This window comes from Athene noctua, chromosome 7 (assembly GCF_965140245.1).
Source record: "Athene noctua chromosome 7, bAthNoc1.hap1.1, whole genome shotgun sequence".
NCBI classification, from domain to species: domain Eukaryota; kingdom Metazoa; phylum Chordata; class Aves; order Strigiformes; family Strigidae; genus Athene; species Athene noctua.
In genome coordinates, this window is record NC_134043.1 from 1861734 (window position 1) to 1875997 (window position 14264).

Here is a 14264-nt window from a genome sequence, read left to right on the forward strand (position 1 = left end):
TATTTTCATGCACACTAAGCCTGATCTGAAACTCCAAAACCCCACAGAACACCACAATGGCAGTTGCAAAACCGACAGACGCTGAAATGGTGGAACCTATAAATAACACCTCCCAAAATGAGGCTAATTTCATTAGTAATGAATGAAAGAGGTTTTTTTCTTTTTTTTTTTCTTTTTTCCTCCATTGTCTTTTAGTTTATTTTTTTGCCAGCCCCATAAACTTGTGATCTGAAAGCCCCACAGTTCTCGTTGGCTTTTTCCATCCCCTCCAGTCACGCCGACTCAGGCGAGGACGCAGAGGTGGTGAGGTGCCACTGGTTGCTGTGGTTTGGCGATAAAACTTCTGCAATTCTATTATTAGTATTTCTGTCAACACATGACAGAAAATTATCTCCGTCCTCCCAGGATGAGTCTCATTTATGTAAAGAGAGATCAGAAGCAAGCCCTTAAAAATCTGCCACCAGAGTAACCCATTACATTTCTAAACAGCTAAAAGGAGTAGATGCATGAAGCAAACAGTGCCAGTTCAGTGAAGCCCTTGTCTCTAGCAGAAGGGCACCTCGGAGGGGAAAATACTGCACAGTAAGTTTCTTTAAGAACATATTTATTCTAAGTCACGGCAATATAAGAATGGTAAGAGAATGATGACCCTTTAATGATTTTTTTTTTTTTTAAATATGGAAAAACACTTTGATTTTAAAAAAGCCAAGCCATGTTTTCCAGACTAAAGTGACTGACACCAAGGAGGTACGGGACAGAAAAGCCGTGAGCAAACACTGAACTGAGCAAACACTGAGTATCTGCACAGTGCTATTTTTCAGTCCCTTCCCTTTTGAGTCCGGTAATGTGTTTTAAGACACAGACAGAATGGTTATGTGCTCTATTTACCAGCACTGCATTGCTGGGGAATTTGCAATTTCTATGGAAATCAGCTTTCCCAGCTCATTAGGTAACTTTAAGCAGAGGCTTCATGCATGACCCCACATGGAGCCACAACCAAAGTGGAGCCGAAGCCTCCAAAGCTGCAAACCTGCCATGCCAGGGCCTCGGGGGTGCAACCCTCTCTGCTCAGCTGGTCCCTGGCACAGGGGGTCACCCCCTCCCAGCTCAGTGTGGCTTTCGGGGGACACAGCGGCTGACGCGCCGCGGCCCTGTAAGCAGTCAGACGGGCAAGCACCCACAGCACGGGCCAAAGCACCCCTCGAGGTACACAGAAATGGCATGTCGAGCCCCACGTCTACAAGGCAGTGCTACTCCTTTGTAAGAAGCTGGGGGTTGTGTCAGGAGAGTAAATAAAATGACAGAATAAGACGTTTTCTCATAAACAGCTTGTGAACTAATCTCTATAGCGAGTGGAGCAGCCATTAACTAAACCTGCAGAATATGTGGTGCAGAATACAGCATGAAAGCACCCAGGGAATTTACCCGCCTGAGATCTCCCGAATTCCTTCATTTGCCAAATACCTGATTATCCTGCAAGGCAGAAGCACAGCAGTCCCAAGGCTTTTTTCTAAGCAAACCTCACCCCAAAGGCTGTAGCCCCATGACACCTGTGCTTCCACCTCCCAAAACGGGCAGCAGCAAAGCCTGTGGGCAGAGCAGGCTCTGAACTATTTCAGAGACAGAGGTGACAAAGCGCAGTACTAACGTGGGAAATGTTTTCTTCCAGTTCTTCAACCCTTTCCAGGGCTGCATTCTTGGTTTCAGCATCCTCCAGTAAAGCTCCCACGTCAAAAACGTTATCCAGGTAAGCTTGAATTTGCACCTGCAGTTTGTCACTCTCCGTGTGTTTCAGTTTCTGCAAATCCAAGAAGACAAGGAGGGGGGTCACTCAGCACCAGCAGCCCTTCTCAGGCAGCCCACGGCGCAGGGAGAGGGGTGGGAGCTCAGGCCACTTCCGTCACCCAGGAAAACACACTGCCTTGTAATGTTAGCTGGGGTCAGAAGCAATAAAAAGACATCTTTTAAGACCAAACATCCAAAGTTCTGGATGTCGTGGCCACCAGCCCAGTGGCCAGTAGGCAGAGGTGAGGCCTGTGTTTGGGTTCAAAGCAGCAGCACGGCCCAGAGCAAATCCTCCAATTGCTCTTGCTGACCTTGCACTGGGTTTGCTGTGTTCAAAACGAGTGTGCTTTATCACCAGATATAACACCAGAGCGTGCTTTGAACTGCTCTGCCTGTTCCCGATGGGACTGCAGGGTTTGTGCCACCCCGGGGCCCCAAACAGACCTGTGCTCAGCATCACCATGTACCAAAACTTGCAGACAACACAAAAACCTCTCTCCTGGTTACTGCTGAGCAGAAGTCAGCAGGGACAAATCAATCCCTCGCCAACGCAAGCACTGTTTTCATGTGTGTGCTCCCAAGGGTAGGGACAGGGAGAGAGAGGAAAAATACAAAACAGGGAAATATAAAAGCAGCTTTCTTCTGAAGGAAAGTGTTTCCCACGGGATGCCAGAAAACGCTTGGCCAGGAGAAAACTCAAAGGAGGATTTTGTCACAGGGAGACGGAGGGGACCCTGCTGGCACCTGAGCTGGGCCCGACATGAGGCTGGAGGTCGGGGACGTGGCGCGGGCGAGGACGACTGCGGTTCATCCTCCCTTTGTTCTAAGGCAAAGCTACAAATTTAGCTTCTGGTCTGTAATTGCCGTTAGTGGCAGCTGATCTTCCTTCTGCAGGGGTGGCTCCAGGCCACAGTCCCCCCGCAGCAGCAGCCAAGGAGCTGCATTTTTAGCAGAGACTATGGCAGAGCCCTGCTGTGCCCTCCCTAAAGCTCTGGGGTGAGGGGTTCAGGGAGGTTGAGGGCCCAGCCGGGCAGCGGCAGGGCTGGGGGCCGCGGGGTGGACCTGCCACAGAGGCCCAGCCCGGGGAGCAGATCCGCGCTGCGAGGCGGCGGAGACCGGCTCATACTCACGTCCAAGTACTCATCCAGGCCGAGCTTGGTAAATTCGTACTGCAGGTGGACTCTGAAGTTCATGTCCTCCACCGAGTGGACAACGATGTTGATGAACTGCATGCAGGCCACCTGCAAGGAGAACCCCTGCACGTGAGGAAGAGGCGGCGGCGCGGCCCCAGCTGCCCCCCGAAAGCCCCAGCGCAGGGTCCCCACGGGTCACACACGGCCAGTGACCACATTTCCGTGTGGTTACTACCAGGGGAAACTGTGACCCACTACTGCAGCTTTTTTTTCCAAGCCGGTGTTGGATTTGAGCTTACGGCGTGTTTGTCTGCTGTGATAAAGGGAAACACAGGTTCCAGAAATTAAGTCATGTCTGCAGAGTCTACCTTTACTGCGTGTCGGTGAACAGAAACGCTTTCCATGCCAGCTCGCACGGCCAGACATCGTACAAGCACACAAGCTCTTAAGAAAACAATGCTGTTTCTGAAACGGCCTGTAAAAGTGAGATTAATTTTGCAACTGGAACCCCTCGCTTAGGAAACGGGACTTTCACAAAAGGCGCTTTGTTGTTTGCAGAAAGCATATTTCCAAAGCTGTGGTTTGGTAACTGAACCAGGGACCAGATCATAGGAGTTGGCGTCCAAACACGTCCGAGCACAGTGAAGGCAAGGAAAAGGCTCTTGAGCGAAGTGGGTCACGAGGAGAAGGAGCAGTGGGGGAAAACCTCCTGCAGAGTGGCAGGAATCAGGCTGCAAACCCCAGAAGGTTTGTCCTTTACTTGCATGTAAGGCACAGCCAACTCCTGCTCTGCACAAGTATCCCCAACCCTCCTTCTGCTCACAGATGACCACGTCTGTCCCCCTCTGAGCTGCTTTAAGAGAGGGCTTGCCTAGTCCTTGCTGGGTTTTTCAAGGCCATAACCCTATCCTGCCAGCAACGCTGCAGGATACCAAGCTTCTCAACATATCTGGGAAGTATCTCAGTGGTCCTAGAACAAATCTGAGAGAAGATAAAATCAAAGCAACCTAATTTTACCCTCAGGACAAGCCTCCAGGAGACCCCACGCCTCTGGGTCGTGTTGTGGGAAGCAAGAACTGAAGGCCACTCTCTGGACTACCAGTTTATGACAGGAAATTGGCCGATTCTCTGTGATCTGCCACAGGGCCCAGAGGATAAATCCGTGGGCAGGAATCTGCTGCCCGGTGGCCTCTGACTACAGGGCTGGCCGGGATGCCCCGGGCTGCTCCCTCCAGCAGCTGCTGAGCTGCCATAAAAATTTTCCTGGCTGAGCTGCCCGGTACTGTCCAGCTTTGGAACTGGGACCACAGGGACACAATGAGCCAAAATAGTTAAACAAAGGTCAGTCAAAAGCTTTCAGCTGCATCTTCCCATGGAGATCCTGACCAGTGTTAACCACTCTTTCCAAAATGACTTTCACCCTAGATAATGCAACGTTGTGAGACTGGTAACAGGGATCACCCCAAGGAAGAGAAGAAGGAAGATGGTCTAAAGACTCAAGTAGGAGCTCTGCATCCCCACATCTCTTACACCAACCACCTGATCCACACAGCTGGAAACAGAACTTCAGGTTTCGAGTCGCTGCAGGGCCCTTTCCAGTTCCTGTGGTGAACGCTGGTTCCTCCTAGTGCCAGTCATGGCCAGCTGAACCCTGCTGTCCTCTCACACCACCCAGAGCCAAATTCCCCTATTTCAAAAGCACTTTTGTTGTACTTGCTTTGGATCTCGCAACGTTCGGGCCAAATTCTCATTTCCTTTCTCAGATCCTTACATACACAACTAAGGAATTTATCAAGTCAAAGAAAACTAATCTAAGAAAGTTGCGTTTAAAATGAAGTAAGTCAATGTCAACAACAGGAACCTTCTCCAAAATACTTCTGCCTTTTTGTTGCTCTTTCCTCCCTGTCGATCCATGCAGTTAACCGCAGCCCCTTCCAGCTAGTTCTGCAGACAGCTCTCCGTTTAGGGCAGGGTGAAAGCCAGCTCCTGCAGGAAGAGCTCTTTGTTTATGTTCAGTTGTTGCAACTCCTTGAATTACTCGAGCTGTAATGTTACGTCTTGGAGGCTGGGCTCCAGCATCTGTTTTATCCTGCCCCGTGGAGAGGAGAAATGTCCACCCTGGGCATCAGAGCAGCACATGGAGGGGGCCAGAGGGTGACAGGAATGAGTGGATCTGACAAATTATTTGTCATGAGCTCCCTCTTCCAGCTTTAGGCTTGTCGTACAGTCAAGCCCTTAGCTGGTGGAAGCAGCCAGTGGATTTTCTTACAGGGTGTCCAGTTGGATGCCAAATATTCACAGCTCACGGGGCTTGTACAGACACACACACACGGGCATGTTTCCTGTTATATCCTTACAATACACCATTTCGTATCTTAAATAAAGACAAGGGATGATTTTTTTTTTAAAGAGAGTGGACACATCACACTGCTCGCAGCGAGGTGGCTGGCTGCAGGCTGCTGCCACGGCCTTGCTTCCAGCCTGCCCTGAGCTGTGCTACTCTCCTGCTCCCCAGATATGATTACCCCTCCCTGTCAGCATGGGAAAAATGACTAAGAGTCGCGTGTTGAGGACTGACAAATCTCTCTGTTAAATCACAGACTAAACTGTATGTACATCTGAGAATACTAATGTATACTGTGACCACCAGCATGTCCTTACTGGGATTGCAGTAATAAGGAACCAAACCAACTGTAACATGTCAGAGAGTTACTGAGAGCAGCCTGCTAACATGAGTAAAACTGCAGGGATCACTGTAACTTTTTTTTTAAAAAAAACCAAACAAACAAGAAAGAGGTCATCCTATCTCATGCACACCACCTCCTTGTTATTCTGCTGTCTGCTCCAGGGTGTGAGCCTGCCCTGGCCATCGGGAGTCTTCAAAGCCTGTGGGAAACACCATGCCAGGTGCTTTAACACCTAATTCCTGGCAGACAGAGGTCTTTAACACAAAGCCCAGCACTAGAACAGTATAAAGTGTCACAGATGCTTAACAGAGGCCTCAGCAGACCGGCCAGAGTGACCAGGTGGGAAGCCCTCCTGCTCTGCTCTCACCTCAGACAACCACATCAGATCCGAGGGACTGAGCATGAGCAACGCAAGGGAGACCACACTGACCATGCCAGCACTGGTTTTCTAATTAAAACCAGGACTTAAAACTTCTCATGCTCCTGCTACAAGCACTCCCTTGCCACAGACTTTAAAGAAATGGACACAGAAGTATTTCTGATATCACACACGTAACCAGCTGGCTCATCCTTAGTGCCACGAGCTCTGCCTTTCACGTGGTGCCGCCGTGCAAGCTGGCACTGGGGTCTGGGGGTGCCAGCCACAGCTTCCTCTCCCGCCGTTCTCTCTTGTGCTCCAGGGGAAGTGGATCTGGTGAATAATCATGCATATGGAACCAGAAGTGGTGCAAACGACAGCTATATTTGTCAGCAGATAAGGACAGACAGCAGCTGCAGCGAGTCTGTCCCACACTTCCCTGTCTGTGACCCTGAGGATGCTGGCGCACGGACACCACACGCATCTTGCTGTTGCAGAAGCTGCAAGTGAAATAGCACACGGAACCAAAAGGCCACTTTCCTCTTACCTTCACTACGGTTCAAGGCATTTCTTGAACTGAACGGAAGCTAAAAATGAAACGCACATTATGTAGTTTGTGATATGAAATAATGGTACCGTGGTAATTTTAGACCAAGGATCAGGAGGCAGAGAAATCGCTACAACAGCAGGACGGGACACTGAACACTGAACCCGAAGTTTGCTGATGGTAGACAGCACTCACCATGAAGTCAATGTTGTTGTCTTCATTTCGGAAGTGCTCCATCAGCTTCTCAAAGCGCTGTTTCTCTCCACATACCTACAAAAGAATCACCACGTGTCTGTTAAACTACAGCTTGCAGGAGAGAGTACGAAAAACATTTAAAAAGCAGCTCATCTGCTTGCCCAAAACCTCTCCGTCCAGGATTCCTCTCTTGTTAAAAATATTCTTCTTCATGACAAATCCAGCAGGGCAATCACAGGTGAACACCTGCAAGCCTACGGGGTCAGGTACAATTATAACATAACTCTTTATATTTCTTTTTCCCCTAAAAAATTAATCACACCCTCTGATGGTACAAATGTAAGCAAGAGAGTTGCACTGCACCAGATTATGCCATGGGAAGACTCGGCCTCTCACTGTTCGGAACTGGCTTTCCACTGCAATATAATGTAATTACGAAGAACAATAAATTACAGGGAGGAAAAAAAAATTATCACCGATTAAATGAGGAGGGAAACACATCAGCGTAACTATCAGCTGGTCAGAATTACAGAGCCATAATACAGGGGTGTTGGCGAGAAACACAAGCAACTTGAGGGAGAAATAAGATTAAAGATAAAGCAGGTCTCAGGATATTGTTTAAATCTTATTACTTCCCAGTAGCTTCTCTGGCTCAGTCCTGCTTTTCCCAGCACACAAACGATCTGGAGTAATCCACGCCAAAATCACAAAATATTAAATAAATTGCAAGGCAAAAGGGAGCAGAGGTGAGCACCAGGACGTGCACCCGTTTCCCTGCTAAGCTGTCCCCAGCTTCGCCCTCCTCAGATGTTGGCTGTTTGCAGAGGGACAGGAGAAGCTCCCAAAGAAGCTGGTTTGTTCTTAAAGGTCCTGAAAAGCAGAGTCTGGTCATCTGGAGGACTGAAACTTCCCTTCTGCTGAGGAACAAACCCCTCGGTGAGCCCAAGAGGCTCCTTCCTTCCTCAACCCCACCTGGCCCCGTGTCCCGGGCGGGCTGGGTGCCACCGATCAGGGGCTGGGACACGGCAGCGGGACCTCCGACCCGACCAGTCCCTGGGGGCCCGTCACCCTGCCAGCAGCACTCCCCTCTGAGACATCAGCTGCTCCTGCCCCGAAGAACCAGCTCGTGGCCCGGTAGTTATGTGAAATTAGCCAACGAATGGTAATTAAGGATTGGCGGGAGCACTGGCTACTTCTTCTTTAGAAACTCTGAGGCAGCGGCCGGTTCTTTGTACATATTTCTACACTTGTGTCTCCCACAAGGAGACCAAATCCCCAACTGGGGTTTTTAGATACTCCCCAAAAGCAAATTGTTCACAAAGTATGCATGATTATTCCTATTCCCACATCAGCTTTCTCTTTCTCAGTGCCTACATTACAGCGTGTACCTACACAAAGATTAGGGCACCCAGCAGACTGCACTGAAGCCACACAGAGTTGAGCGGGACCTAAACTGAGCTGATCCCAGGATCTGCAAAGCACTGTGAGTAGTGGCCTGCTGGGTGACCTCTCGCCACGCTTTCCACTGTCTGTTATGACTGAATAAAACATACTTGCGGTGTATGTGATACATCTTCTGTCATTCCTAAGCAAAACTGCCACAACTGGGTCATTACTCAGATATTTGTGGTCAGTACCTGACGTCAATGGGAATTCTGCCACTGAGTCTCTGCGAGAGGACGGGGACACTGGTTATGATGAACTATTTGATAACATTACCATCAATATTCATGGCCACAATACCACAAATTGCAACTAATGGGCTCTGAGCAGGCTCAGCGACCCCCACTTGCACAGCCTCTGGTAGGCAGGGCGCTCAAAGCACACACAAACACTTGCTAAAGTTGTATTTAAATGTTTCCAGCTGAACCTTAAGAGACTCACAAGGTAGAATAGAAACGCTTAAACAACAAAGCATGCACCCTCCTCATGAAAAACAGATTACACTTGTTGGTCAAGCAAATTATCATGACCTTAACCCAAAGGACTCAGCTCTCTCCACAGCCTATGCTGTGAAAGTGGTTTTAAAGCATTAAATGCCTTTATGTGGGTTCTGCACCAGGCTGGTAAAGCACACATTAAGGTTTAAGATAGGGTAAGACAGAGCCCAGACTGACCCACTCGTGGATGGAGCAAATCTCTTTGGTATCACCTGGCCAGCAGCTGCACAAGGGGTGAAGCACGTTGTGGTCCTCGGGACATGGAAAGGACGGGTGAGTTTGTAAGGCCCCTGCTATTCAGCTTCAGGTTGTAAATCTTCAGCCTAATCTTGGGGTTTTCTTCAGGAGTAACCCTCCTACACCCTCCCTACAGCGTCAGGAATGGCCTTGCTGGGAGATGAAAGCCCAAACGCTGCACAGACGTTGCTGATGGTCAGAGCAGCGAGGTGAGGCATCCCGCCCCGCTCTCCCACTCGCCGCAGCCAGCTCCAGGAACCGTTTCGTGGCAAAGCAGCTCAAGTTCATTGAACGCAGAACAATGTGACCCACTCTGGGCACTCACCATGAATTTCCTACCAGGTACCCTCCTACCAAGGGCGCCCCAAAAGCAGGGTGCAGCCCACAGGCCTACAGCTCTGCTGCGGTGTAGGCCCCTCCCGGGACACAAACGCTTCCACGCAGGAGCAACTCGGCTTTCAGGAGAAGGGACAAAACGCTGCGAAGAGGCCGGCCTCCGTCAAGAAGAGCCAAAGAGAAAACCAGAATCTGGCCGAGTTTCAGGAACTGACTGGCACTGTACGGGTCAAAGGCGGCAGCTGCCCGCCGATATAATTTGATTTTGGAGGCGTACGCTGGGCCCGATCCAGCTCCTGCTCAAAGCAGACCCAAGGAGCCCTCTCCTTCACTTGCTCCACAGGCTGCTTAGATACACTCATCCCTACATTATTATCCCAAGCCAGTTTTTTCCTACTATAGTAAATGGGGCAGTATTTCAGCTCAACCAGCTTCTTCCAGCAGTCTCTGTACTCTCCCCTCCCCACAAAACTGCTAGGAGTCAACACAGCAAAAGAAAAAAAAAAGTAGGCTCATCTCAACTTTGAGCTCTGAACAATTGCATCTCTCTTGCAGCCACTTAAGAAAAAAATTGAGTCATTTAAACAAAATCACAGATCACGGAAACCAAGGTAACAATGGTGCATACGATCACTCCACAGCAAAAGCCAGAAGGATGATTTCTGAGCAATCTAATGTAAACTGTTCCACATGGATGAGAAAAGCTGACATAAACAACTACAAGCCATTTATGGCTGACTAATTAAATTAAGGAGCAACCCAGGGTGATAGAGCCCCAGCAGAGAAGTGCCGATGCCGGGACGCAAGCAGGCCTGGCTGGCTGGGATACAGCAGCTGATAGCAAGAGGAAAAGCAACAACAACCTGCGGCTTTCGGTGGCTGCTCGCAGATATTTCACACTATCATCAGATGAGTCAGTGCTGGGAACATGTGTGTTTCAAGAGACAGCGAGCTGACTTTCATGAAATGATATAATTTATCCTGGAAGATTAAAGAGAGTGAAACTGTAGATGAAGCCTACAGCCTGAAGATTGGCCAAAATCCAAGACGAATGCTGAAATCAAATCCCACCACATAAAACCATATGTTGCCGTTTATATTTGAATAAATTTCCAAGGTCTGTCATTTGAAAGTATGGCTGGGACTAAGAAAGGCTGATCTTTCTTTTATTAGCATTATTCTGTGTAAGAAGCAAGATTAAATGAGTTACCACAGCTATAAAAAGTCTCTACTTAGGCTGTGAAAAAAAACTTTTTAGGTTGCATTATGCCCACGTCATTCTAGAAGAACAATATGGCTTTATGGAAAACCACCCACAAAGGATCCTTTCTCTGGAAAGGCTTTGGGTGCTAATGAAGTAAACCCATCACAGACCTATTACAAAGGTACAATACAATCCTATAAGGAAGCAAAAGGCTCCATTATGAAAAATTTAGCGATGATTATATCCATATCCACCTGGCAATGCTCTCAGGTCACACAGTTCACATCCAGACCACCCAAGAGCCAAGTTCAACTCTGACAACACTCGCGTTGCTCCTGCTCATGTAGCTGGATTACTGTAAGATTCTCCGGAAAGGCAACCTGGGCAGACAGCAAAAGACAACGAGGGTATTTTGGAAAAACTGAAGATGTTTTCATGTGCATCACCCTCCTACCTCAGTTACCTAATGCCACAAAGCACCACCTCATTTTGTTGGAGGATGGAACTCGTAACTAAAACCTCGCCACAAGCAAATACAGCGTGTTCCAGGCGGAGACGGCAGCGAACACAGGAGCCAACACGGGCAGGATTTCAGGGTTTGGAGCTGCAGCTCATTGGCCAACGGTGCAGAAGGCGCAGTGTGAGGCACGGCTGCCAGACCACTATCTCCTCCACATCTGGAGGGGTGACACTCCTACGCCTGAGAGAAGTGCCCTGTCCAGGCACAGCAACTGCCTCGGTGCAGCATCCGTCTGTCAGCAAAGGAGGGGAGAGATGACAGCTCATGGTAGAAAAGGCATTAGTAAGCTCACCAACTCACCAAATGTCCCTCTGCCAGGAAGCAGATAACACCTGGTGGTCTCCAACGCCACACAGAAAATGAAATCATTCTGGCTGCATTGACACTCAAGGTCTGGCACGGCAAAGGCAGCCAGCAGTGACCTCAGGGCAGGGAAAACTATCCTCTGAAGGACCAACTCTGAAATACCTAAACCTTAGCAAAGGCTTTGCAGTACAGGACATATTCTGTCAGTGCAAACGTTAAAATGACCATCTAACCATGTGCTGCCCGAAGGTTGTTTGAAGCTGCTCCCTCCTCCTTCATTCCCCTTTTGAGGTCTGGAAGAGCGAGAAGCGGTAGCACGATTTCACAGAAAATATGTGCTGTGTACACGAACGCAGCCCATACTGCACGTGGGGTTAGAAATAGCCTGATGTATATGCAACCCAAAAATTCATGGGACCCTTTGTGAACCTTTTCTCCTGTCTGTGCTCCTTTGTCCGGCGGCACAATGCCGGCTTTCTCTCCCCCACAACAGCCCACTGTGATCAGCAGATCCCACCACCGGCAAGCAGCACTCCACAGGAACACTTTGTTTGGACTGATCATGCTGACATTTTTGCAGTTTGCTGAAGAACAAAAAAATCAGTTTTCCCATAAGTTACTGGTTAAGTAAACAGTTATTTAATACTTACTAGGTTAAAATACCTTTTCCTCCTCTACCAGCAGGGTTAAGGCACTCTCAAAATACTGCTGGAGTGCAAAAGACAACAAATGCATTTACGTTTTCCAGCACTTGCAAACAGTTTCTTCTACTACTGTGTTATCATAATGGCCTGTAAGAATAATTCAGAACTGCTGTTTTCAGTGCTGCCATTCATTATTCAAACAGAGAAATCTGACTCTGAATTAAGCATTGTCAAAATCGAGGGCTGAACAATATTGTCTCACTTTGCCGGAGTGAAAACTGATGGAGGTAAACAATGAGGTTCATTTGCCATGCCCCCGCCTTCCAGCTCGCTGCCCAGCAATTCAGACGAGCCCGGCCTCTGGAAGCTCAGCATTAATAGCCATAACCAGGCGATGCGTGAGGGGATTTAAATTCTTCTCACCTGGCAGATATTTCTGAGCAGCAAACACGTAAGTCAATTAAACTGGTGTTAAAACAAGAGGGAGCGCCGGTGTAGCGGAGCCTCTCTCATCCCCTGGCCTCCAACAACTTAGGTCAGCCCTTCTCTTCCCAGCACAGGGGGAAGTTCAGATGCTGGAATAATCACCAGACAACGAGATTCCCAAAAGTTTTCTGGATTATCTGAATTGCAATTTATTTTTTGGCATTTCTTCTTGTCTTGGAGCAAAACAAGGTGGTTTCTCGAAAGGTATGGTTCATCTTAGGAAAAGCACCTCAACTCTGTTCTTATTTTTAAATACTAAAATTATTTCCCATGCAGAGAAGCACGCAAGCATACACTCACCTTACTAAATTCAATTCTTCTGGTATATGCTTGTATAATAAGCAATTTAACTGCTTTGCTGGCTGAGAGCCAAAGTCGGAAAGTGTTCCCTGCAGAGAGCCAGGAATATTTCTGGCTGGCTTTCTGTCTCACTACAGATCCCAGTCAATACTCCTGCCTCCCCAGTTTGGACCCGTTTTAAAACTACTATTGTGCTTATTTTAAAAATAAAAAAATAAAAAATTAAAAAGAGTGGTAGAGTCCTCTGTTTTTTTCCCCGCAATATTTAGTTGTTATTGAAGTAAATTCTCCTATGTTTAAAATGGAGATTAACAAAAAGCTGCATAAGGTCCTTATAAGATTGTGCTCCTTAAAATGTTAGTTCAGAGTGCTGTGAAGTATATTCAAAAACTGTCATTTTCAGATCTTCACTAAAGCTGAGGAAAATAGCCTTTGCACAAAACCCCCAAATTTCTTTGTAACTGTTTTCATTATGCAATCGCATTAGGGTTGTGATTTTTTTTCAATGTGTCTGTAAACTTACTGAAGCCTTTGTTTATTGGCTGCTACGCTTTCAGTAAATGAAAAACATGTAAACCATGTAAATAAAACAGCAAACTAGAAATGCCACAAAAATTTTCAATTTTGAAGCAAGGCCATAACTAAGTTAGGAAACAGCTTTCTGCACTCATAGCCCCAACAAGCTTTAAATCTGTTGAACTAGAACTTTTGTGTTATTTCTATTTCTGGATGTTCTCACCAGATTTCATAACCTTGCTCACAGCTTGCCTCTCCGCATTATTTCTGTGCTTTAGCTCTAATGAATCCTCATTTAGGTTTGGTGATGCTGTGATAGCCTGTGACCAAATGTGCAGCCTCGGAACTGGGGAAGGAGTTTATTTCGGGAGGTGGTGCCGGGGGGATCTTGCCGCCTGCTTTCTAGGGACACCCCACAACACTGCCTGAGCCAATTAGACTAATTCAGGTATTTTGGGGGATATACGGTGCACTAAAACCTTTGCCTGCTGGCTCTGTCAGTGAGGATTTCTACAACGAAAGAGAAAAAAGTTGAGAGACTCTGGCTATAAGCAAACATTCCTCAAGAGTCAAAGCTGTGTGTATATATATATATATATATATATATACACACATATGTGTGTATTTACATAAATATGGATACATAATGGGCAAAGCATTATGTTGTTAGGTGCACACCACTGTAAGAAACTTTCCTGTGAAGCAGAGCTAACCCAGAGCACAGCTCGGAGCTGGCCTGAGGAGTCTGAGCCACGGTCACATCGTCAGGGTCCCCTCCAGGCTCACTCAGGCTCCCTGCGAAGGGGCTCCAAGGAAGAGCTGGCCCCAGTTAAATAGTGCACTGGTCTGCAGGAGAACGTAGTGTATTCACTCGGTGGGTAAGAGCTGGCTGCGTGGTTGCACTCAAGGAGTTGGGTCAACGGCTCCCTGTGCCAGGGGAGAGCAGTGCCGAGTGGCGGCCTCAGGGGTCGGGGCTGGGGCCGGCGCTGTTTAACATTTTTCCTGGGGACACGGACAGTGGGATCGAGGCACCCTCAGCAAGTTTCTGGATGACACCGAGCTGGGTGGTG

At 48.1% G+C, this 14264-nt stretch overlaps 1 protein-coding gene across 9 annotated transcripts in view; it reads right to left on the minus strand.

Moving 5' to 3' along the window:
- FMNL2 (formin like 2) overlaps positions 1-14264 on the minus strand; it is a 150135-nt gene that overhangs the window by 18971 nt on the left and 116900 nt on the right. For all 9 annotated transcript variants that reach the window (XM_074910207.1, XM_074910204.1, XM_074910200.1 and 6 more), the window contains 3 exons: positions 6706-6780; positions 2916-3026; positions 1649-1798 (listed from right to left, as the gene is read on the minus strand). In XM_074910207.1, the coding sequence (XP_074766308.1) occupies positions 1649-1798; positions 2916-3026; positions 6706-6780 (336 nt within the window). The remainder of the gene's footprint in view (positions 1-1648; positions 1799-2915; positions 3027-6705; positions 6781-14264) is intronic.